General features: G+C 44.1%; 1 protein-coding gene across 1 annotated transcript; it reads right to left on the reverse strand.

Moving 5' to 3' along the window:
• Positions 1 to 801: 801 nt before the first annotated feature.
• On the reverse strand, positions 802 to 21,386 carry RS1 (retinoschisin 1). Its single transcript, XM_054581196.1, has 6 exons — positions 21,335 to 21,386; positions 13,412 to 13,437; positions 12,657 to 12,762; positions 5,341 to 5,482; positions 2,935 to 3,130; positions 802 to 954 (listed from the first exon to the last, which is right to left on the reverse strand). The coding sequence occupies exons 1-6, from the start codon at positions 21,384 to 21,386 to the stop codon at positions 802 to 804; spliced, it is 675 nt and encodes a 224-aa protein (XP_054437171.1).
• Positions 21,387 to 21,975: the final 589 nt, after the last annotated feature.

Genomic DNA, 21,975 nt, shown 5'->3' on the forward strand with positions numbered 1-21,975 from the left:
CTAGGATAATTTGCCTGAATGGGCCACAGTGTGGAGCTTTATGTAATGAGAGCTCTGGAACCCTCTAATCCCTGTGAACATAGGGGTGAAAGCTCAGCAGGTGAGGGAGGACCTCCTACCTGAGACCTATGGTCGTGTGCGGCTCTCAGGAGGATGGAACGTGAGCTCACATCCACTGTACTCATCTATGCCACCCAATCACCCTGAAACCTTTCACTCTGTGTACCCGGTGCTCTACACTTCTAAATGGCCATGATTTAATGAAAACTTAGCTACAAGAAATTGCAAGCTTGCTCCCCCTTTGCATTCAAAGCCACACTGTATGAAACATTATGTTCTTGTTTTGAATATAGTAAAGCAAAAGAAATTTCAAATTATCAGAGCTGCTTTATGTTCCCCTGGGACTGCACCTTTCACAGTGTCACTGTGACAAAAAAACACAATAAAACTGAGAGCAGCAAATTACCCCTGCTAACTTAAGTGTTTGTGTGGAAATTGCTTTTAGGGACATTTTCTTTTTTCTTATATTCTTTGGCCCTGAGTGGGGAATATGTTCATTTTTCTTTTCTTTTTTCATTGAAATTGGAGACTATATGTTAAAAAACAAAGAAAGAGAAAAAGAAAGAAAGGGAAGGAAGGAAAGAAGAAAGAATATTCTCTACCCAGTTCTGCATTGAAAAGAGCTTGTAAAATGTAGCCCCTTTTGTCATGGCGGTGTTTCAGGGTCCCTGCACCACCACCCCGCCCCCCGCCCCCCGCGGGCTGCTCCAAGCTGAGCATCCGTGGCAGGAGCTGAGCTGCTCAGGTGCACTTGCTGGCGCACTCCAGCAGCTCCATCCGGATGGCAATGCGGACGTGCCAGCCCAGCGGGATCAGTCGGATGAAGCGGGAAATGATAGGGGGCCGCAGAAGGTTCTGGACTGTGGAGGTTCTGTCTGAATTTCCATAGAAGACCTAAAGAGAGGGGTAAAATTCTGTCACTGTCACAACAGGGGAGGGAAAAGGAAGTCTGATTCTTGTCTGGAACTGGCCCCAACTTGTAACTGGGAAATCTCAGAAAGTGGTTAAAGTACAAAGAATTTGCAAATGCCCCACAAAATCTGACCTTGAGTGCTTGTTACCACCTATACATTCCAGGCCTCTCTGAGCCTGGGGACATCTAGAACTGCATTGTCCAGTATGGTAGCCAGTATCTACATGTGGGTACTTAAATTTAAATGACTTTTCACTTCCTCAGTCACACTAGCCACTTAGGGTTCAAGTGCTCAATAGCTAATGTGATCAGTGGCAGCCACATTAGACACTGCAGATAATGACATTTCCATCATTGCAGGCAGTTCTTTTGGGTGGTGACTTAAAAAAAAAAAACAATGCCTCTTGATTCTTATCACCAGTTTTGTGTTTTAATTCTTTGGATTTTGACAAGAATTTTGAAAAGGATCACATCACACAAGAGGAATGTTCTCATGTTTCAAAGGTATCCAAAGTGGGGCTCAGGTGAAAACTTGTGAGCCAGCTCTGCAGTCATGAGCTAAAGCTTAACTGTGTGTCTCTACATTGATAAAAATGGCAAGTTCTTTTTATACTTGGAAATGGTTTTTAAAAGAAAAAAATAAGGTAGAAAGGAGATTCTCAAAGGAGGAGGGCAGTGTCCAGAGAAGATAGAAAAAGGATTTGTTTTGTTGTTTTCAGGATATAACATGGCATGATTCAGTGGGTGAAACATAAAAGGTGCAGTGGGTGTTTGGCTGTGTTTCCAAAGAAATGATTCTTTTCTCTCTCTCGAGAATCATAATGTTCTGCCCAATGACCAGAACATTTCATTCCCTTCTGGTATTATCTCTGGAAAATATCTGACTGCCGCATTGGCCTCACCCACCCATGATCTTACCTTTCATCACAGTAACAGCACCCTGCGTCCCTTTAAGCTGTTTGCCCTTGAACCTATTCAAGTCAGGAGCCAGGTGAAGAGGGAGGATGGAACAGGCTCCACCACATTGCACAAGTGCCCGAATGTAGTGCTTCTTTGCAAAGAACCATCAAGACCCTCAGAAACACAGTGCTTCAAAGAATTGGCATATCTTTTTGAAAAGTCAGAACAAAAATAGAATAGAATGTCCAAGTATCAAGTTGGTTTTATCTATTGTGTTCAAACTCCTTAAAATCTCAACCCATGAATGTCTTGCTATATAAGTTGCCATCATGGAGTAGTACAGAGCCTTCTGGTTTTCAGCTGTACATGTCTACTTAACTGCTTAACTGCCTAAATTAGCTGGAGGAAGTCCTCACAGGCGAAAGGGCAGTTAACATTTCCAAATAGCTAGTAAATTCTTAATTCATCATAAATATATATTATATATGTATATGTATCTATATATCTGTAGATATATAAATAGGTAGATATAGAGAACTTATTGTGTCCAATCTATAGTGAACAAGAGCTGGGTCTTGGCGATCAGAGATTACTGCCTTATAAAGGTTTAAGAGCCATTTGCGTCTGCACTGCTAGAGTTGTTTTGAACATTTCTATAGTTTAGTGGCCATTATGCTCAGTTGTCAGAGCTTCCCAGCTGTTGGTCTCAGTCAGTAGTAATGAGAGTCCATATCTATGTCAATGGACGAGGACCTGCCTGCATCAGTAATAGATCAAGTCAGACCTATGCAGCAAATGTTCAATGATCCAGTGAGTTTGGAATAGTCCAAATGGTCGGTTTTGATTATTCAACCATATACTGATATGAGAATTCAGACAAAGATTTCATCTGCACACAGGAGTGGCACTCATTTGCAAACAAAGTGCTAGGCATTGGTGATACAACAAGAAAAACAACATGTGTCAGTGCTCTAATGGAGGGTGGCAAGAGGAACATAGGGACACCTGCAGGAGGGGAGTCCCAGAGAGTGTTAGGGTGGTTTGGGGTACACCTGACTCACCCGATTGTTTCCAGTCTGGTCCTTATAGTAAATCCAGTTCAGGCTCTCATCGGTCCTATACTGCACGCTGTATTTGGTCATCCACTCATCAATGTCACAGCGACCCTGGGTGAGGATCCCCGAAATCACCTTGACCTCCTTCAGATCTATCTGTAACCACTGGCTGCTGTCCTGGAACTTGGAGAGCCAGGCGCACCTGCCAGGGACACAGCGAATCACCAGGAGCCTTTTCCCATGAGTGCCTCGAAGAGCCTGGAAGCTCTGTCTTTTGAGGGGATGCCAGCACCTGAAGAGCCCCCGCTAATCTTGGGCTGAGCTGCAATCCATAAGGTATCCAGAGGCTAGTCTCCAAGAAGCGCCCAGCCACTGTGAGAGTTGCACCATTTTCTCTCTCCCTGCACCTCCACCACCCGCGGAAAAATTGTCAGATTCAACTAATTTGTCAAAGAAATCCCTTCAAGTGTAGCTGAAATGAACTTTGGGGCGTGGTTGGGCATGTCTTTCTTTAATGCGTGGTTATTGCACCCACCAGCCTCCTTCCATTTTCATTAGTCTGTCCTGATGTTTCTTTCACCATGAATCTTTCTTTTGTTTTTCTTTAATTTCACTCTTCATACATATCTGTGTCTCCTTCAGGGGCTGTCATGTGTGGCTTTTAAGGAATGTCTACCATGTGCAGAACACTGCTGAGTGGCTCTGGAAGGGCTTTTGACAATTACAAGCTAACTAACCTTGATGGAACTGTTTTTTTTAGCCATATCCCTCATAAATTGTGGAAACCCATAGCTCCCCCACTTTTTATTGCATATTAATTAGCTTCTTGGAACTCAGTCCTTGGCTGCTTTCTCTTCTAATTCCAGACTCACTCCTCAGGTAGCTCTCACTTTCTACTTCTATCCCAAGCCTTTTCTAAATTCCAGATCCCAAGAATCGATTGCTAACTAGCCAGCTTTTCCCAAATGCCTTGGATCATCTCAAATGAAACACGTCCAAAAGTGGGTTCCGAATTATCCCCACCCCAGCCCCTCCTTCCACTAGTCACCTCTCTGAATGTGACCGCTGTCTTCCCGGGTCTTCTTGCCAGCGATCTGAGGGGTGTCCTTGGCCCCTTCTGCTCTGTCACCTCAAACAACCAATCTGTCTATGGGCTCCATCTCTAAGTGTCTCTCAAAGTCATTTACTTCTCTGCATTTCACTGCCACCACCCTAGCCCTGCATTGTTGCCTGGACTGCCACCAAGCTTAACTGGATTTCTCTTGTTCTCAATGCAACAGCTCTCCTCACAGGAGCCAGAAGAATTTTCTCTTAACACAAACCTGACTGTAATATTCCCCAACTTCAAATGTTTCTCTGACAGAGCCTGCTAATTGTCTCACAATAACCTCTTCTTATCTCCCTTTTGTAATAGAGCTCCTGAGTTTTAGCTGGGCAAATGGCCGCCAAGCTAAGATCACATTTCCTAGTCTTTCCTGCAGCTAGATGGGGCCATCAGACTAAATCCTGGTCAGTGGGGTATGGGCAAAAGTGGCCGATAGGATTATGTCTAAATCCTTAAAGAAAAAGTGTGTGCACTCTGCTCTCCTTTTCTCCCTACTGACTAGAATGTGGATGTGACAGGGGAAGCTAGAGCAGCCATCTTGGGTCTAAGATGGAAGCTTCATGTTAAGGATGACAGAACAAGGTAGAGTCTGGACCCCTGATAGCATCCAGCTGCCGTAACAACCCTAGATGCCTAATGAAACTTTTAGATGAGCAGGAAACACACCTCTATGTTGTTTAAGTCTCTGTACCTTGGGGTTCTTTGCTACAGCAGCACACACCCATATTCTAACTAATGCACTTTCAGGGGCCTCCCATTATCCCTAAAATGAGGACCACAATTTTTAGTATGACTTAAAAGGCCCTGCATGATCTGACTTCTTCCTGCCTCTCCAGCTTTACCTCACCTGTGCTCTAACCTTCTGGCCATCTTTGTGGTCCCCAACCATGCCTTTAAGGAGTCTTTCCTACTCAGGGCCTTTGCACCTGCTATATCCTGTGCCCGCCCTCCTCCCCTAGCCAACTATAAGTCTCAGGTTAAATATTTTTTCCTTAGAAAGCCCTTCCCTGGTGCTTCAAATGGACCAGGTCTTTCTTTACCTCCTCTGCAGCACTCATCACATTAAGTGATCAGTTGTGTGATTACATGCTTTAGAATCCTTCTCCCCCTCTAAACTGTGTGCTTCTTAAAGGTCAGGACCTTACCCTCCTTGTTTAGTACTGTATCCACAATCCTTGGCATGTGGAAGGCATTCAAGCAATGTTTGTTGAATAACTAAATGCATTCTCTGTCACTCATTTATTACAGAGCCTTACTTTTTCGAATTACATGGACAAAAAATCACCTGAGCCACCAGCCTTGCTTACCCAAATCCCTGACTGTTGAGCCGGGCCTTGTTGGCAGTCCATGACGAATACCAGCCCACATACTGCTCTGGGTTGGAGCAGGTGATCTGGTCTGGTGTAACCTCTCCTGACTCGAAACCCAGGGGCTTGTGATAGGGGCATTCTGGGAAAGGAGAAACAATGCATATTGAAACACTCATATTGCATCACAATACCCAACAAACACAACATGACTGAAATGACAAATCAAACCTTCCCCTTTGAAGATGAAGAAAAGGAATTGTCATAGAGACTCATGACATTTGCAAAAGCGGAGAAAGTGATTCTGTGGCTTTGCGGGGGTGGGCAGCAGTTTTGAGAAATAGTTCACCTCCTCCACAAACATAGAGACCTGAAAACTAAGAGGTTTGCAGCAAAAGATACACTTAAATGCCATACTCTTTATTTTCCTCATTAACACAGATTTGGCCATCCTGTATGATGACATCAGGGTCCCTAATTGTCCTCAGACAGCATATGATGGCAATTAGAGGGGAAAAAAACCCAATGGTGACAGGCAAGAAGGGCAATTATATATTGAGACTGCCTTCCCACTTGTAAATTGCAGTGTTCTCACTGGTCTAATAAGGAAAAAAGGTGAAATGTGCCCGTTAAATAAAGAACAGTTGAAAGGAACTGCTTTTCCCAAATAAGTATAGCCAAAGCTCGTTCTTAGATGTGAATTGTCTGCTGCTTCTCATGTATTTCCTCTCACATTTAGTGTTGGTGTACCTGGTCAGAGACTACCAATTGCCAACCCAGTATCCATTCTCCTTTTCTTTTTGACTAAAGAACCCTAATTTTGTTGGGGGCAGATGTTGCTACAAAAAAAAAAAAACCAAAACAAAACAAACAACCAATTTTTCCTAGACTTTCTTGCAGTTAGAAGTCACATGACACAATTTCTGACCAGTGAGATATAAGAAGATGTCTGCTGGGGATTTCTGATGAGGTTTTGCTTGCCCCTTCTTTCTAACTGTTGCCTAAGAAGGAAAACCTAATGGCTGCTGCAGCAGTAGCCATCTTGCACCATGGGGGTAAAGTCAAGAGAACTGCAGAGACCTCAGCCCTGATACTGTTGAGCAAATCCCTACCCCTAGTCTTTTTACCAAGAGTCAAAACAAAGCTAATTCAATAAGCCACTATTGAGAGGGCCTCTTATTTCTAACCAAACCCAGTTTCTACCCTAATTTCTATAGAAAACAAATGATAACCTAATGCAAATCCATTCTCCTAGTTTTCCAACTGTGAATGATAAACTTCTAGTAAGGTAGATGAATTTTTTTTTGTTTAAATTTGTCTTCATATTAAAGAGCTGAATATATTTACTGGGTATTATCACCTTCCACAGTAAAACGAAAGCAGAGGCCTTTCTAGAGAATAATTTTTTGAACTCACTAAAACTGAATGAAACATGCAGAAGCTTGACTGCTATCCTGAGGCTCCAGAATGCCTGCAGGGACAGCCATGCTCTGTCCCCAGAGGCCGAAGACAAAAGGACAGCTTCAGGCCTGTGGCCAGAGGGGCTTAACTGCCTTTCTACCCCATGCACCAAAAAACAGGTCCAACTCCCACCAGTAGCTGCAGCTCAGTGGAGCTGAGAATGAATGGACAACATTTGTAGTTTATCAAATACCCAAGGCTTTGGGCACCTATTAAAATATCAATTCCTGGGAGAGGGAACATGAACGCTTTGTGGGCTACATGCACATGCCTTGTGTGGCTGAATCATCAAAGGGGCTTGTTAAGAATGCAGTTTCCAAGGCTCCACCCCCAGAGTGGCTGATTTTTAAGAAGCACACTTTCAATGTGCACTGCGGACACCTGGGCCTGCCAAGGAAGGCATTTTGTTGGCTTACACATTCAGAGGGCCTAGTGCCCATGGCCTTGGGGGCTCCTCCACCTCCTCCACGCCCCTCTGACCTAGAAGACAAACTTGTGCCACCAGATAGAGGGGCAAGGCCCTAATGTCAGAAAGCTGGGTTTCAGTTGTGCCTTGGTGGTCACTTAAATTGTAACTCTGGATGTCTCCAAGTCCCCTCTGTCTGGAACCTTCCTTTTCTTGCTCCAGGGCCACCAGCTTGGAGGAAAGAGACAGAAAATAAGAGAAGCCATCACCACCTCTCCCAAGAACTTTATGCTTGGCATTTTGATCTTTCTCTGTCCCCCTTCATATTTATTTTTCCATTTCTTCCCAATTATCTCATCTAACAGTTAAGAGTGGGCTGTGCCCTGGCCAGGTAACTCGGTTGGTTAGAGCATCGTTCTGATACAGCATGGTTGCAGATTCAAGCCCCCCTGGTCACGGCACATAGAAGAATCAATCGATGTTTCCTCTCTCTCTCCCCCCCTCACCCTCTCTCTCTTCCAAATCAATAAAAAAACCGAGTGGGCTGTAGACATGCAAGGACCTGGCCAGTGCCAAGGCCTTGGAGGCCTGTGAGGGCTTGTCCAAACATAGATCTTGCCCACACTCTCCAGGGGAGGTGATGATCTCACCATCTCCATGGTTTCAGCAGGCATCTGGGAGCCAATGCCTGACTCCCAGGCCCTCTGACTATTTTCCATCTGGGTGACCCAAAGATGCTTCATACCAATAAAGCGAATACTGAGCCCTTCAGTGTCCAGGCCCCAAGCCTGCCCCTGTCCAGTGCTCCTGTATCAGGCATTGGTACCTCCAGCTATACAACTGCTAACCTAGAAACCTGGTGGTTTGGTCCAGGGCACAGAGCAGAGACTCTCTGATGGGTCTCAGCCTGGGCATCACCTGGGGAATTGCAGAAGTAATATCTGGGCCACACCCCCAGAGTTTCTGATGTCATTGCTCTGTGGCAGGACCTGGGCATGAGGTAAAGCTGCAGGTCTTTGTAACTGGCAGCCTAGGTCAAGATTGCCAGCTTAGTGCCAGTGAAAGCTGGGACTGAATCCCACTCTCCCTCTGCGTGAGTTTAGACAAGCTGCTTAACATCTCTGTGTGAACAACGTAACAGCGGAACCTGCCTCCATAAAGTTGCTGTGGGATTACGTGAAATAACATTTGCGGAGTGTAAGGCCTGTAGTACCTGGCCCCAAATCAGCAGCTCATATTGGTAGAATAGGGTGAAGATTCGAGAATTCAGTGATGTCTTCTTGAGTTTTCCATGTTTGCTTTTCTGGTGAAGAGTCACTAGGGAAGAAATCTAACACCCTTCTACCCCACTTTGCCCTGCCCCCGTCATCTCTTTGAGAAGGAAGCCAGCTTCATGTTTCTAAAGGTTTGGGCTCTCCTTGCCCCAGAATGGAATAAGCATTGTATGCATCTGTATGTGTGTGTGACTTGAGAGAGAAGCCTGTTGGCAACATAGTGTCTCCCAGGCTTATGGATTTGGAAGGCCTAGGCCTCAAAAGGAATCAGCTGATTGTCCCAGAGGGAGATGCGGCCAGGGGCTCTGGGCTTTGCCGCTTGTGGGTAGGCAGTGTGGGGTGGAGCTCATGGTAAGGGCCTGAGCTCAGCAGGGAAGTGGTTCCTCTGATGAGGCTGGACAAGGGATGGGGCCTGGGAGCCCTGAGCTCTGGACACCCCAGGACATGTGGGGAGGTCCTCAGGGCTGAGTTTGGTTGAGAGGGAGAAGATGACGGCCTTGGAGTGGGGCTGTGGGCCAGGCAGAGAGCTTACCGCCCAGACTGGGTCTAGGCCCTGCCTCAGGCAGCCCTTGCGCGCCCACGGGGGGTTCATGTAGTCCAAAGGGGAGAGGATGGGCCTTCCACAAGCCTATCTTTAGACTCTTCACAGGCCATGACAAAGGGAAACTCAAACTGGGGTTATTTGAATTTGGAAAAATAGAAAATGCACCATCTCTTGTGCTCTGTGTGCTGTGGAGTGAATGGCACTCGAGTTTCTTTATTATTTTTCCTGATTCCTCCTTTCCCCTGCTCCTCCTCCTCCTTCTGTGGTCCTGGCTGAGCGCCCTTCAGGTCCTCATGCAGACCAGGAGGCCTTCCCTTGAGGCTGTTCCCTCTGCCTGTGACAATCCTGTCCCCTCTTTTCCCCTTCCACCTCTACTCATCCTTCAGATCTCTGCCCACTTTCCCTGCCCACCCTGAGCTGGGTAAAGTATTCCAGGTGCTGTCTTTCCAGGCACCCTGTACCTGTCACTTATCCCTTCTCCTGTGATTATGTAATTGTCAGCAACCCAGTCTGTCTTGCTCACTATTCTATCCTCTGAGGCCAGCAGAATGCCTGCACATGCTAGGCACTGTGTACATACGGATCAGATGGATGAATGAAGGATGGATGGATGAACAAACATCATCACCCCCTCTTGGGTGGCCACTGGGGATGAGCAGAAAAAATGGCAAAACAGGGAGAAGTGAGCTCAAGGAGAAAGTAGAAGTCAACTGGCCCAGACAAGTCCCACTGGCCTATGTCTATATTCATTTCACTCCTAAGGACAAACCTGTGTCTTCCGTGGCACAAGTAGTTCTTCTGAGAGATGATTTGATAATTAGATGGATAAAGGCATATTCACAATATGCCCAATCCAGACTATGGATACTTAACATAATAGCCTTTCTTATTCAGTAATTTCTCAATTTGTAGGCATGTAGGCCAAACATGCTTACAAAAGATGTTCACCTAAGGGGACATAAAGACAGTTTAGGGACATTCTTATCACAAGAGACATGAGTATTATGCACATATGTTAGATTTGAATATCTTCTGTAATATGTACAGAAGAATATAATATAAAATTTAACATAATATAGAAATATAGATTCTGGAATAAAAGTAAAGCATTGAGTCAATGGATTTTTTATTCTTTGATGCCTTCCCTACCCTATTCCCATCTCTCAGTGAGCCAAGGTAATCTTGGCTCAGAGGTGGAGAAGACAGACCTTCAAGTATTTCAATAGTGTAAAGATGAAGATTAGGAGGCCATAATGCACCTGGCCTTCTGCTCTATGGGAGGAGCCCATAGGCAGTAAGGGCCAGTGTGCACCTGGGAGCTCCTTTTTGGCAGCTCTGAATGACCTTTCTGTCCTTCTGTGCTTTCTAGGCTCTTCTTCCCTCCTAAATCAGAGTCTGCAGGAAGCCTTGAATCACAAGGGCAAGGGACACTGACCACTATTCTTGAAGTTCCAATAAGGATGTGAGACACTGATGAACTGGTGACTTCTGGAAGGTTGTGGTTAGTCCTGCTGCCCTGAATCATGTCTTTCATGGAAAAGTCAATTAACACAATGAACCAACCCTTTAACACTAAGGTTGTATTTTTGCTTTCTTGGGAATAGCTGTGTTGTTATAAAAACAAACCAGCAAACAAACAAACAAACTAACTAACAAAAAACAGTAGGGAGAGAACAAATAAGCTAAAGAATTTCTGATTTCAGAACTTCTGGTCCATGACAACTGTGTAGGGGAGATTTGGGGGACCAGGGTCATCTTCACATTCCTCAGGCACAAGGCCCTCTTCAGCTTCACAGCTGACTGGGTCAATGAATCCAATCCACATAAATGATCTTTTTTCCATTTCTTCCAAGAAAGAACTTCCTCGGAATGGAATTCCAGTAGGCCTCCTGTCTTTAGTGAAGACAACATTTGTTTTCACTAAATGGTAAACTTTTCCAGGGTGGAGACAATGCCTTCATTTTTGTCTCCCCATCAGTGTCTGGCACATAATAGTCATGTGATAAGAGAGGGTGGAATTCTAAATGCATTATTAAGGAGGGTGCTTCAATATTGACCGGGAAGATTGTACCAACAGAAATGGCTGCAGGAGCTCCCGTCCAGAAGGAGAAGCCCACAGAATTAAGCAGCACTTACTGCTCTCCTCATGATGGGGACCCCACTGAGTCCTTCCAAGGGACTTAGTTCAGAAACAACTTCCTACTCCTTTGGTAATTAGGAAAAAAACAGACAATAAAAGCCTTTGTAGACTTCCCCCTTCTCTCCCCAACAATTAGCTATTTTAATGCAAATTTAATGAAATAATGAGGAGAAGCTCACAGGCATATACACAAACCTGTCTCTCCCAGAGCTATTATTAAGCGATTATGTAAAGTAAATGACTTTACTTGGCACTACCTAACTCTGGAGAGGGGTGGCAAGGACAGTTTCATGCCAAAGAGGCTCTGAGCCTGGAAACCACTGAGCACTGGAAATACCTGTGGGTTGCCCTGGCCTCTCAAAGTCAGAGTGTGAGCTCTTAGGAGGCAGGAAGAAAAGGAGCTCCAATTTGCCAGAACAGCACAACATGCTTTAAAAGCCTCATCCGATTTATTTTTCAAAACAACTCCTTAGAGCAGGGGTCAGCAAACTGTGGTCCATGAGCCAAATATGGCTCACTGCCTGTTTTTGTAAATAAAGTTTTATTGGCACACAGCCACGCACATTCATTTACATATTATCTATGGCTGCTTTTCAAGCAACAATGGCAGAATTGAGGGGTCGAGAAAGCACAACCCACAAAGCCACAAAAACTTATTGTTTGGTCCTTTACAGACAAAAGTTTGCTTCTCCCTGCCTTAGAGGAAGGCAGGCATTCACGTTAGTCACGGAAGGCCATGTTATGCTGCAGAACAAACCACCCAGAAATTTCAGAGGCTTAACACAACGAAGGTTTATTTTTCACTCAGGTGACCTAGCCGTTGTGGGTGGGCAGGGGGTTCTGCTCCATGGCATTTCCCCCAGCACCCAGGCTGAGGGACAAGCCACTTTCTCGAGCAGGAAAATGGAGACCTAGAGAGTTTGGTACCAGCAGGCCTTAAAACCCTCATTTCCGAAGGGATATCACTCACTGGCAGGAACTGCTCCTATAAAGCCACCTGGCTGAAAGTGGGCTGTGATGTTGGGGAGCACATGATTGTGTGGTGAGCAATGGCTATCCAGGCACAGAAGTATGGCTGCACCCGACAGGAAAAGGCCGAAGTAGGAGTCCCGGAGTTAAAAAATGATGCAGCCAGGATTCCAACTCTGGTCTTTCTGGCTCAAAAGCCTAAGCTCTTCCCCAAACTCCCTGCCACCTACCATTAATTTATTTTCAATTCTTCATCCGCTAATTATTTTCATTATGTCCCCTCTTACCATCTCACCCAGGCCAAGCAGCAAGCAAAGCTCCAGGAGGCTGTTCTGAACAAGGACATCAGGTCACTTTACTAGAGCAGTGGCTGTGTGAGATTTGAAGCTTGGAGGCCTTCTGGAGAAAACCCAGAGCTTGGTGTCTGGGGGGTTAATTCAGCTGGGTTGAAAGAAAGGAGAAACAAGGTGTTCCCAAGGACCCCCCAAAGGTCTAGTGTCCAGAGGAGAAGGGGCTACTCACCTGGTATGCAGTCTAAGGAAGTGGCACCCACAGACCACAGGGCATTGGCACCTCCTTGGCAATCACACTTACACGTCTTGTGGTACCAGGGGTCCTCGGCCTCATCCTGTGGGAAGCCAGAGAGGCAAGAGTGTCAGAAGAGTTACGGTCAAAGGTAACTGTGGTCAGCACTACCAGAAAAACCTGTGTTTGAAAACCTTGCTCATTCATTACTGTTCTCTGGCCGCTTTCACATTTCAACGGCACAATTGAATCATTAATCCAGCCTTAAAGCACACAGTAGCTGCTCATCTTTCTGTCTAGCTGAACAAGTGTCTGCCACTGTGGGCAAGCAGCTAATAATTTCAAAGACACACCCGTGTAGGAGGCAATGTATACTCCCTTATTATTGTCTTCAGGGGTTTAGGGAGACCAGGTCCAAGGTCAGCCTCCTCACATTCCATGGAGGTCCCTTTTGGGGATCCAGTTTTAAAAGGTACTGGATTCAAGATTACACTGTCTGAATTAGGACCTGGTTTACTTGCATTCTCTCAATGAAACATGGAACTTGCTCTGATAAAATGTGCTATTGCCACCGCTAGAAAAAAAATCTTTAAAAATTACATTTAAAAAAAGCCATACCTTTTTTTGGTTCACACGCCGGCACTCAGTCCACTGAGCCACACCAGCCAGGGCATACCTATCTGTTATTTTTGGCTAGGAAAGTTTTCTAAAACACTGCTCATGTAAATCCCAGCCTTCTTACTGTAACATACCTCGGTAGATGATAATCCCAGTATGGCTGAGCAAGAGGACAAGAGAGGAAAAATTAAGTTAAAAAAAAAGAAAGAGAAATTCAACAAAATTATTCATTACATGGAAAAGTGAAACGAAGTCAGAAAAGTTAACAAAGTCCCTCCTGGAAGAAGTCAAACTAAGGAATTCTCTGTCAGCACCCACAGATGCTGAGAAGCTAGGCACAGGAAAATTAAACAGAAAGACAAGGAAAATTAGTATATTTTCTGTTCATTATATAATTTTGGAAAATCCATTCATGCATTTACCAGTGAGCAATACTATTAACATCTAAGTGTGAATGGTTCCCATCTTTTCCCTATGCATATTTTTGAAAACATGTTTGAGAACCTACTATCTAACCAATGTTTATGACATTCCTGTTCCACTTAACATTAACGGTATGAGTTTTTCCCTTTGCTTATTGACTCCATAGCAGCAGCAGCAGCAGCAGCAGCAGCAGCAGCATCATCATCATCATCCCTAGTGTCTGTCCAATGTGCTGTTCAGGGGCTGACTTTCAGTTCTCTCCACTGTGACACATTTAGGTAGGTTATTTAGGGTTAGGACATTGTTTAGAAAATCCATTTTAGGTTTGTCTATCATGCACAAGAAATATCCAACCACAATCACAGTATAAATACCATATAAATGATGTGGGGAAATTGAAAGTGTGCAAAAGTTAACATAATGCTAACATAAACTTTCTTTATGGAAGGATGAATAAAAAGGATGGATGCACAGTTGAATAGGAAAAGAGTTTGTATATATTAGCATAAACTGATTGTTTAAAGTTGCGCTGTCCAGTGCCATTGCCATTAGTTCCTATGGCGATTTGAATTTAACTGAACTAAAATTAATAAAATTAAAAATTAAATTCCTTAGTCACACCAGCCACATTTCTAGTGTTTACTGGCCTGGCCACAGGTCTCTGGTGGCTACTGTGCTGGATGGCACAGATACACGACATTTCCATCATGGCAGATGTTCCCATTGGACAGTGCTGGTTTAAAGCACCAAAGTGCCACTTCTCATTGTCAACAAAACAAACGCCTTCATTTCCTTTCTAATTATAAAAACAACACATACCTATATATAAAAATCTCAAACAAAACCTCAGCACAGACACCAGGAAATAAAAGTTCCTCCTTACCCACTTTCCTATCTAAAAATTAGATCTGATGCCCCCAAAACACTTTGAAATTGTTTTAGAAAGTAAAGGAATGGTCTCATTTCTGTCATCACAACTCTAAAACTCTTTTTCAAATTGTGCTTTATTTAATACATATTTACCAATTCCACAAGCCACTTTGGCAGCATGTCCACTGTGGCCCTGGCACAGTGCCTGAGCCTCCTGGAATGGAAGCCTGGCTCTCTGCCCACAGTGGCTTGAGGACCCAGGAAAAGACAAACCACAAGATGATGTGCATAGTGACTCCTCTGCTGGGCTATGGACGGGCTGCAGTGGGAGTCAGGGGGACACATCTTTTAGCCTGGGCAGATTCAGGTCCACCCGTCACCTGCGGTCACCAAACTGCTGTCCCTCCTGGGCCTTCGTCCACTGGTTATTCATTCCTAGAGACTCCTTGATATACACACTGTGCGAAGAATTGACCCTCTCAGGTAGCAATGAAGGTTAGGGAGCGCCATCTCGGTAGGAGGCCAACCTCTGTGCTGGCAAAGGAAATTACCAATGAATTCTTCCTTTCACATTCAATGTGGTCTTTCCAACACTGAGCTGTCTTCATGGTGCCATGTTGGCTGCTGTCAGTCCCTTCCACTTTCCTTTAGCTTCAGTCATGCTGCACAGCTGGTTCTCCCTCCACTCTGAATAGTCCTCTTCAGTCTCTTGAGAGCTCTGCTTCCTCTCCCCCCTCACAAATGTTGCTAAACCTAAGATTCCAATGCTTGCATTGAATGGATTACTGGACATCTGTATGTAAATGTCTCTTACTATGTAAAACTGGCCCCAGCCAAGTGTCAGCAAGGTCATGGGGCAACCTGAATTCTCATATAACGCCAGTGGTGGTATAAGTTGGTCTAACCTCTTGGAAAAACTGCTTGGCAATTTATACCAAGTTTAGACATATATGTGCCCTATGAACCGGCAATTCCACTCTCAAGTATTTATCCACCAGAAACACGTACATGTGTTCTCCAAAAAACAAAAACGTACTAGATTATTCATAACAGCAGTATTTGTAATAACTCCAAACTGGAAACACTCATATGCCCATCAAAAGTGGAATGGCCCTGGCCACAAAGCTCAGTTGGTTAAAACATTGTCCCCATATGCCAAGGTTGTGGGTTCGATCCCCCATCAGAGCACATACAAGAAGTAACAATGAATACATAAATAAGTGGAACATCAAATTGATGTCTCCGTTCTCCTCCTCCTCCTTCTCTCCCAAATCAGATAAAAAAAATTTAAAAAGGGTAGAATGCATACCTGTGGTTGACTCACACAGTGGAACACTATATTGCATTGAAAAGGGATGATTTATAATTCTACAGTATGCTGCATCTCACAATGTTGACTAGAAAGTCAGATACTAAAGTAGATATAACAAATAAATCCATTTACCATGTATGAAAACAGGCCAAAGTAATCTATGCCATTAGACATAAGGTCTTGGTCACGCTTGGGCGGGGAGTGGCATAGCGGAAGCCCAGAGAAGGTGTCTGGTAACATTCTGTTATTTTATCTGAGTGCTGGTTGCTTGCATGTGTTTCATGGCGAAAATTCATTGAGTTGTACTCTTACCTATATTCCTCTGTATGCCTATTATACTTAAATAAATGTATGTAGGTTATATATCAAAAACACATTTGTTTAAAAATCAAATTCATTATTACTTTCAGATTGTTCTTTCTCTATTTCTTATCCTATTGAATGGCTCCACCGTCTACCCATTACCCCATCCAGAAACGTGGGATTCCTCCTAGTTGCCTCTTTTTCCTAACCCCCCACAAACAGTGTCTCCAAGGGCCTTCTTTCCTCTCTACCCTCTGCCACTTCCTGTTTTAGACCCCACCCTCTCTCCCCTGGATTCTCTCCTTGCTAAAAAGAGACCTTGCCTCATCCATTCCCCATGCCACCAATGAAATGGAATGCAAACCTGATTGTGCCACTTTCCTGCTAAACCCTTTGGTGAGTCCCCTCTGCCAGGGTCTGAGTTCTACCTCTGACATTTCTTAGTTGTATGACTGCACCCCTCCATTTCCTCATTCTTAAAATAGGTATAATAATGTGTTCTTAAAGGGGACTGTGATTGATTCCCAGCCTACCTTTCCATATTCATCTTTTGCACTGTGTACTACCTGTAGTTTACCAAATGTGCCAGGCTGTTTCCTGCCTCCATGCCTTTGTCCATATGATTTCTGGGCCTCAGATACCCTCCCCTCCTACTTTTCTGCCTGCTCCTCCCCTCCCTGATGAAGAGGACTTTTTCTGTCCCACATGTAGAACTCACCACTTGCTCTGGCCTTTGTGCTGGCCCACCTCATTCTTGTCCTCAGGTTTATCTAAGCACCTATACAATTATAGAAATTGTTATAAAAGATAGCTGATAATGACTGGTCCCAAGGTGCTTTTATAGTCTCATGTGGGGAAGTGGGAGAATAATGAATGAGAGAATGACCTTGATGTGGGTGGGTGCTTGGCACGTCATTCAAGGGCGAGATGATGGTGGCGTGGCCTGGGGTGGTGGCAGTAGAGGTAATGAGAAGTGGCAGGATTCTGACTGCCTTTAGAAGGTGGTGCCAGTAGGGTTTGCAGGCAGATGATGTGGCCATCAAAAAATGAGCTCTCCAAGGCCTGAGTGACTGAGAGAATAGAGCTACTATTTACTGGGGGAAGAGAAGATTCCAGGGAGAGCAGAAGTTTGAGGGTAATGGGGTGGAGATGTTTCATTTGAGAGGCCAGTGGGACACCCAAATGTTAAGGTTGAGTGGGCAGCTGGCTGGAAGCTTCTGAAGCTTAGGGGAAAGCCCCGCCAGGCTGGGTGATAGCCTATGCTCCTCACAGTTAACAAGTACATGAACCCATAGCCTCAGTCTCTCAGCTGCTCCCCATGAACTGCACAGTAGATGAGCAATTGTCATCTAGTTGATTTGGGGACTGTTAATCCAGGAGGCACTCAGTTCCGCCCTCATCTCCAAGAGAAGCTGGGGATGACCAAAATGCAGAAAGGCCCTGTCACTTAGGCAAACATCAGTTGTGCCAAGGCCCTCTTTGGGGGGACATCGGGCAAGGTGAATGGTCGTTGGCAACATGTCCTTCATGACCAAATCAATTTGGCCCAGAGGCTGGGTCCGTCCATGAAGAGGGTCTGTACAGCTGCAACTGAGCAAACCCAGAGCTCAAGTGAAGCTCAGGTCCTGTCCAGTGGACTTTGCATTGCCTGGACGGGCCCTGGAGGGGCTCCACATTCTGCAAAAACAAAGCAGAAGATAAAAAGAAAAGGTCGGGGAGGTCCTGCCATTGTCTGCCTGTGGAGAGGAAGAGACCTAAGAAGAGGCCTGGTTTCAAAGCCGCTTCCTTTGTTCATTCAGAGATTGGGCAGATTTCTGGAGTTTTCCATCTCCCTGGCTCTCCTCCCCAGAAAGCATTAGTCTGCATGCAGCCTGAGGTTCTGAGGCACCGGATCCTTACAGAAATGAGCAGAAAGAGAAGAACAACAAGCATTTTACCAGAAAAGCTGTCAGCAAGGGAGCAGCAACGTGGCTGCTGTAATACCCCCAAAAAAGCTGACGAACAACAGCAAAAGCATGTTTGACTACAACATCTTATAATACCAGCCTTTAAAGGAAAAAAGAGTAAAAGATTTAGATTATGTATGTGGTTTTGTGTTTTTCTCCCTCCTGGGGTTGCTTTTGAGATTCCTCCACAGGTTATGAGTTTCCACGAGAGCATCTGAGACGTCTGCCACTCACCAATTTTAGAGTCATGCAATAAGGGGTCATTCAGCCCTTTTGCCCAAAGGGTGACTCCATGGGGAAAGCCTTGTTTCCACAGCAAGGAAATTCAAGGCATACTTATGTCTCAAAATGTGCCTTGCAAGCCCAAGAGGAAAGGTATGCATCAGATGCACGTAAGAAAGACTATTTTAATCTCTTTGAGTGGATGTTACTAAATACAGAGCTCTCCTTCCCATGGAAACAGATAAAGCTGGGGAGAAAAGCATAAAATTATGAATGATAAAACTATGACCAGCTTCCAATCTACTTGAGAAACAAGGATAAGACATGGGAGAAAAACATCAGGCTGATATAATGTCCCTCTCAGTGAAGAAGGAAGAAAGAAATTGCTTGTGGTGTGCAAGTGTTACTATTTTAGGCAACAGACATATTCATGGGTAAATCTGTTGTCTGTACCTGCTTCAACACAAATGAACCTCAAAAACGTGCTATGTGACAGACAAAAGACCATATGTTGTATGATTTTATTTAAATGAAATATCCTAAATAGACAAATCTACAGGGACGGGAAAGTTGATCAGTGGGGGAGGGGAGCTGGGGGGCGTGGAGAATGGGGAGTGGCTACTTAACGTCTGCCGGATTCTTTTTGGGGTGATGAAAATGTTCTAAAATTAGATTGTGTGCTTCACAAATCTGTAAATATACTAAAAACCATTGAATTGCACATTTTAAACGGGTGAATTCAATGGTATGTAAATTACATCTCAAGCAAGCTGCTTTAAAAAAAAAAATCTGCTGTCCTCGATGGCTGACACACCAGCAAAGAGAACAATCACCTGTAAGACAAAGCTTGGTAATTTTTGTTTTTGTTTTTATGTAATAACCATGACCAAGTAATTGACTGATACAATTTAATAAGGTGGATGTTTTTATATATCCTCATTGGCATGGAATCCGAAATGTACAACGTAAGATAAACACATGCCTGCTTCAGTTATAAGACGTAAGTAGTGCTTTACTCTGATGATTAGTGCATTCCCAAATGAACCTTCATCTAATGCATAAGTGAAGTCAATCCATTTACCTTATTTCACTGTAGTAAAGAGCCACTGCCACCGTGGAATAGAAACAGCAAAGAGTAAATTAGACAAAGAACCTTTGTCTTCAGGTTCCCAATGTGCAATAGAATACATCTTTCCCATGTGCATTGTGCCTTATTCCTCCATCTGGGTTGTAAGCTGATTCACTGCAGTAATTGCGTCCTGTATTTTTTCTTTGTCTCCCGGAGCATCCCTTTAGTTCAGGGTAGAGCACTGGCCATTTTTGTCTGGCTTCTTCCCTTCCATGCCGTGTGAGGGTAGAGGGCCTTGGTTAAGTGGGTAAGATAAATTCAGCTTCTCAAGCCTACCCACTGGACCATGTTGCATTCTGCCTGGACAGATGGGATTCTCTATTTGGAAATTTCTGGAGCTTCCCAGCCATGCACAAAGATCGGTAAGCATTAGAACAGAAAAGAATGCAGTGCTCTGTGCCTCTTGAGAGTGTGTCTTTTATTCCCCAAATGAACAGGTCTAATTTAAAAATGGGTTGGTAAACTTTTATAGGGTTTCTTTGCACTTGGAGGGTTACAGAGCAGGGTTGTTAGACTTAGCATGTGTTTGGCCCATAGCAGGCACTCAAGGATGGGTTCACAAAGAGAAATCTGAGGGTGAGCCCTGTGGATACCTGAGAACCAGGGATATCAGGATCTAAACCTTGAAAGGCTGTAGATTTTCTTGCTGAGGAAGGGGCAAAGAGGAAAACAACAAAACTGCAAAAGCATCTTAAAGTATCAAGTTACTGGGACAAGTTGCTGACTCCTAATTGCAAGGGAAAAAAACCAGACAATTAGTCTGAATGACCTCTACTTAGAAACTTATTAGGGTTTGCAAAATGACATTGGGATTATATCTTTAGAAGTCTTGCCAAATATTAAGAGATGTGACTACATAACAAAAGTCATCAGATTGTGAAATCATGAAAGCAAGTAGTCTACCAATAAAATATGATAGAGTAGAGAAGATACTGATTTAAACCGGGAATTCTGAGTCTGTGTGAGTTTTGTCATATCTGTTTACCAGGTCATTTACAAAGTGGAGAGGCCTCCTGCTCCCTGCCCTCTTTATTTATTTCCTATGACACTCATAAATACTCAATGGCCACAAAGATGATATTTTGTTTAGAATGAACCCCCAAAGAAATTCTGAGCTGATGGGTCCTTGAGAGTTGAGAGAGACATGAAAGAGTATTATTCCCAAAATGGAATATTTCAAAGTTGAATTGGATGACATTTGAGAAGTTTGCCTTTAATTTCTCCTTATTTAAGCATATCACTCCCTCCAGGGCCATGTTTAGCAATTTGAAAATAATTGAGTGCATTGAGTCTTTGGGGGTTTCTGACTGTCAGTTGGGTTATTCTTTCTATTAGAGCCCAGGGATACTGGGCCTGTTATGTTAATCCCTATTTAAACTAGGGTGACCTCACATCTTGCTTTGCTTGGGACAGTCCTGGTTTATACCTGTTATCCCATCAGCATTATTAATAGCAACCTCTTCTACTCTCAACAGCATCCTGGTTTGGAAGTTTAAACTCTACAATCACTCTAACTTTGTCTCCCCAAGATTTTCAAGAACATGCCACACTTTCCTACTAATTGTTGCAACTTACAGCTATTTTATACAATTTCTGAGACCCTTCCTGACCCATTTTAAGCATCCTTTGAACTTCAGAAGGCTCCTCACAGGACCAGAAAGCCACATGGCGAGACAGAGAACTGTATCCACACAAAGACAACTGTTGTTCATTAATAACACATATTAATTAATTAACATGCCTTGCTAATTAATAATATGATAATTATTCAGGTTGCACTTCTATTAATTAGCTATATTATTAATTCAGTTATATAGTATTTAATGAGTGCTAATGGTTGGCTAGCACATACCTTCACAGCCAAACAGAAGTAAAAACAAGAAGCCTTCTATCATGCGTGGCATTCTCCCCTTGTCCTTGGCCACAGCTCTCCGTTATCCAAGTGGAGAGCTTCCAGTAGCAGGAGCTTAACTTGAGCACTGGCCTCATTAAGCACCTTATGCATTTACTTCTTAGGGCTTTGGCTGAGCCCCATCAAGTTAACCCACATAGTTACCTGCCTCAACAAGGAAGTCTTAGAGAAGAATCTAATGTCAAGTGAGATTGGTTTAGCAAAGGAAAATATTGGTTTTATTCTGTCTTTAAATGTAAGGGAAGCAGTGGAAAGAAGTGGAAACTAGAATCAGAAGACCCAGGTCTTAATTCTTTCTCTGCCATCATCTTCTAGTGGGTGACCTTGAGCAATTTCTTGCCAAGTAAGCACTACCATTCCCCAGTTCTGAGAAAATGACATGGATTCCCCTCTTAGAAAACAACTTGGCAGCATGTTCGTCGTACCTATTCTCACCGGAAAATACTAAATTCGGGAGATGGGAACAACTGCACAAAAAGATGTACATTGCTGTGTTACTTGTAATAACAAAAAACCCGAAAGGATCTACGAGGCCAAGGTTGGGGGTTCAGTGCAACAGTTACGGTTAAGAGCAGATTCCC

Source organism: Pteronotus mesoamericanus, unplaced genomic scaffold (genome assembly GCF_021234165.1).
Source record: "Pteronotus mesoamericanus isolate MK-2021 breed Mesoamerican mustached bat unplaced genomic scaffold, CSHL_Meso_final contig_65, whole genome shotgun sequence".
NCBI lineage: Eukaryota > Metazoa > Chordata > Mammalia > Chiroptera > Mormoopidae > Pteronotus > Pteronotus mesoamericanus.

Excerpts from the sequence above, each read along its gene's own strand:
- RS1 (XM_054581196.1), bottom strand. The coding sequence starts at position 21,386 with ATGCCACGCATGATAGAAGGCTTCTTGTTTTTACTTCTGTTTGGCTGT. Across the intron at positions 5,483-12,656 it reads TTCCTTAGACTGCATACCAG|AATGCCCCTATCACAAGCCC; the intron begins GTGAGTAGCCCC and ends CTCCTTTCCCAG. Across the intron at positions 3,131-5,340 it reads CTCAACAGTCAGGGATTTGG|GTGCGCCTGGCTCTCCAAGT; the intron begins GTAAGCAAGGCT and ends TGTCCCTGGCAG.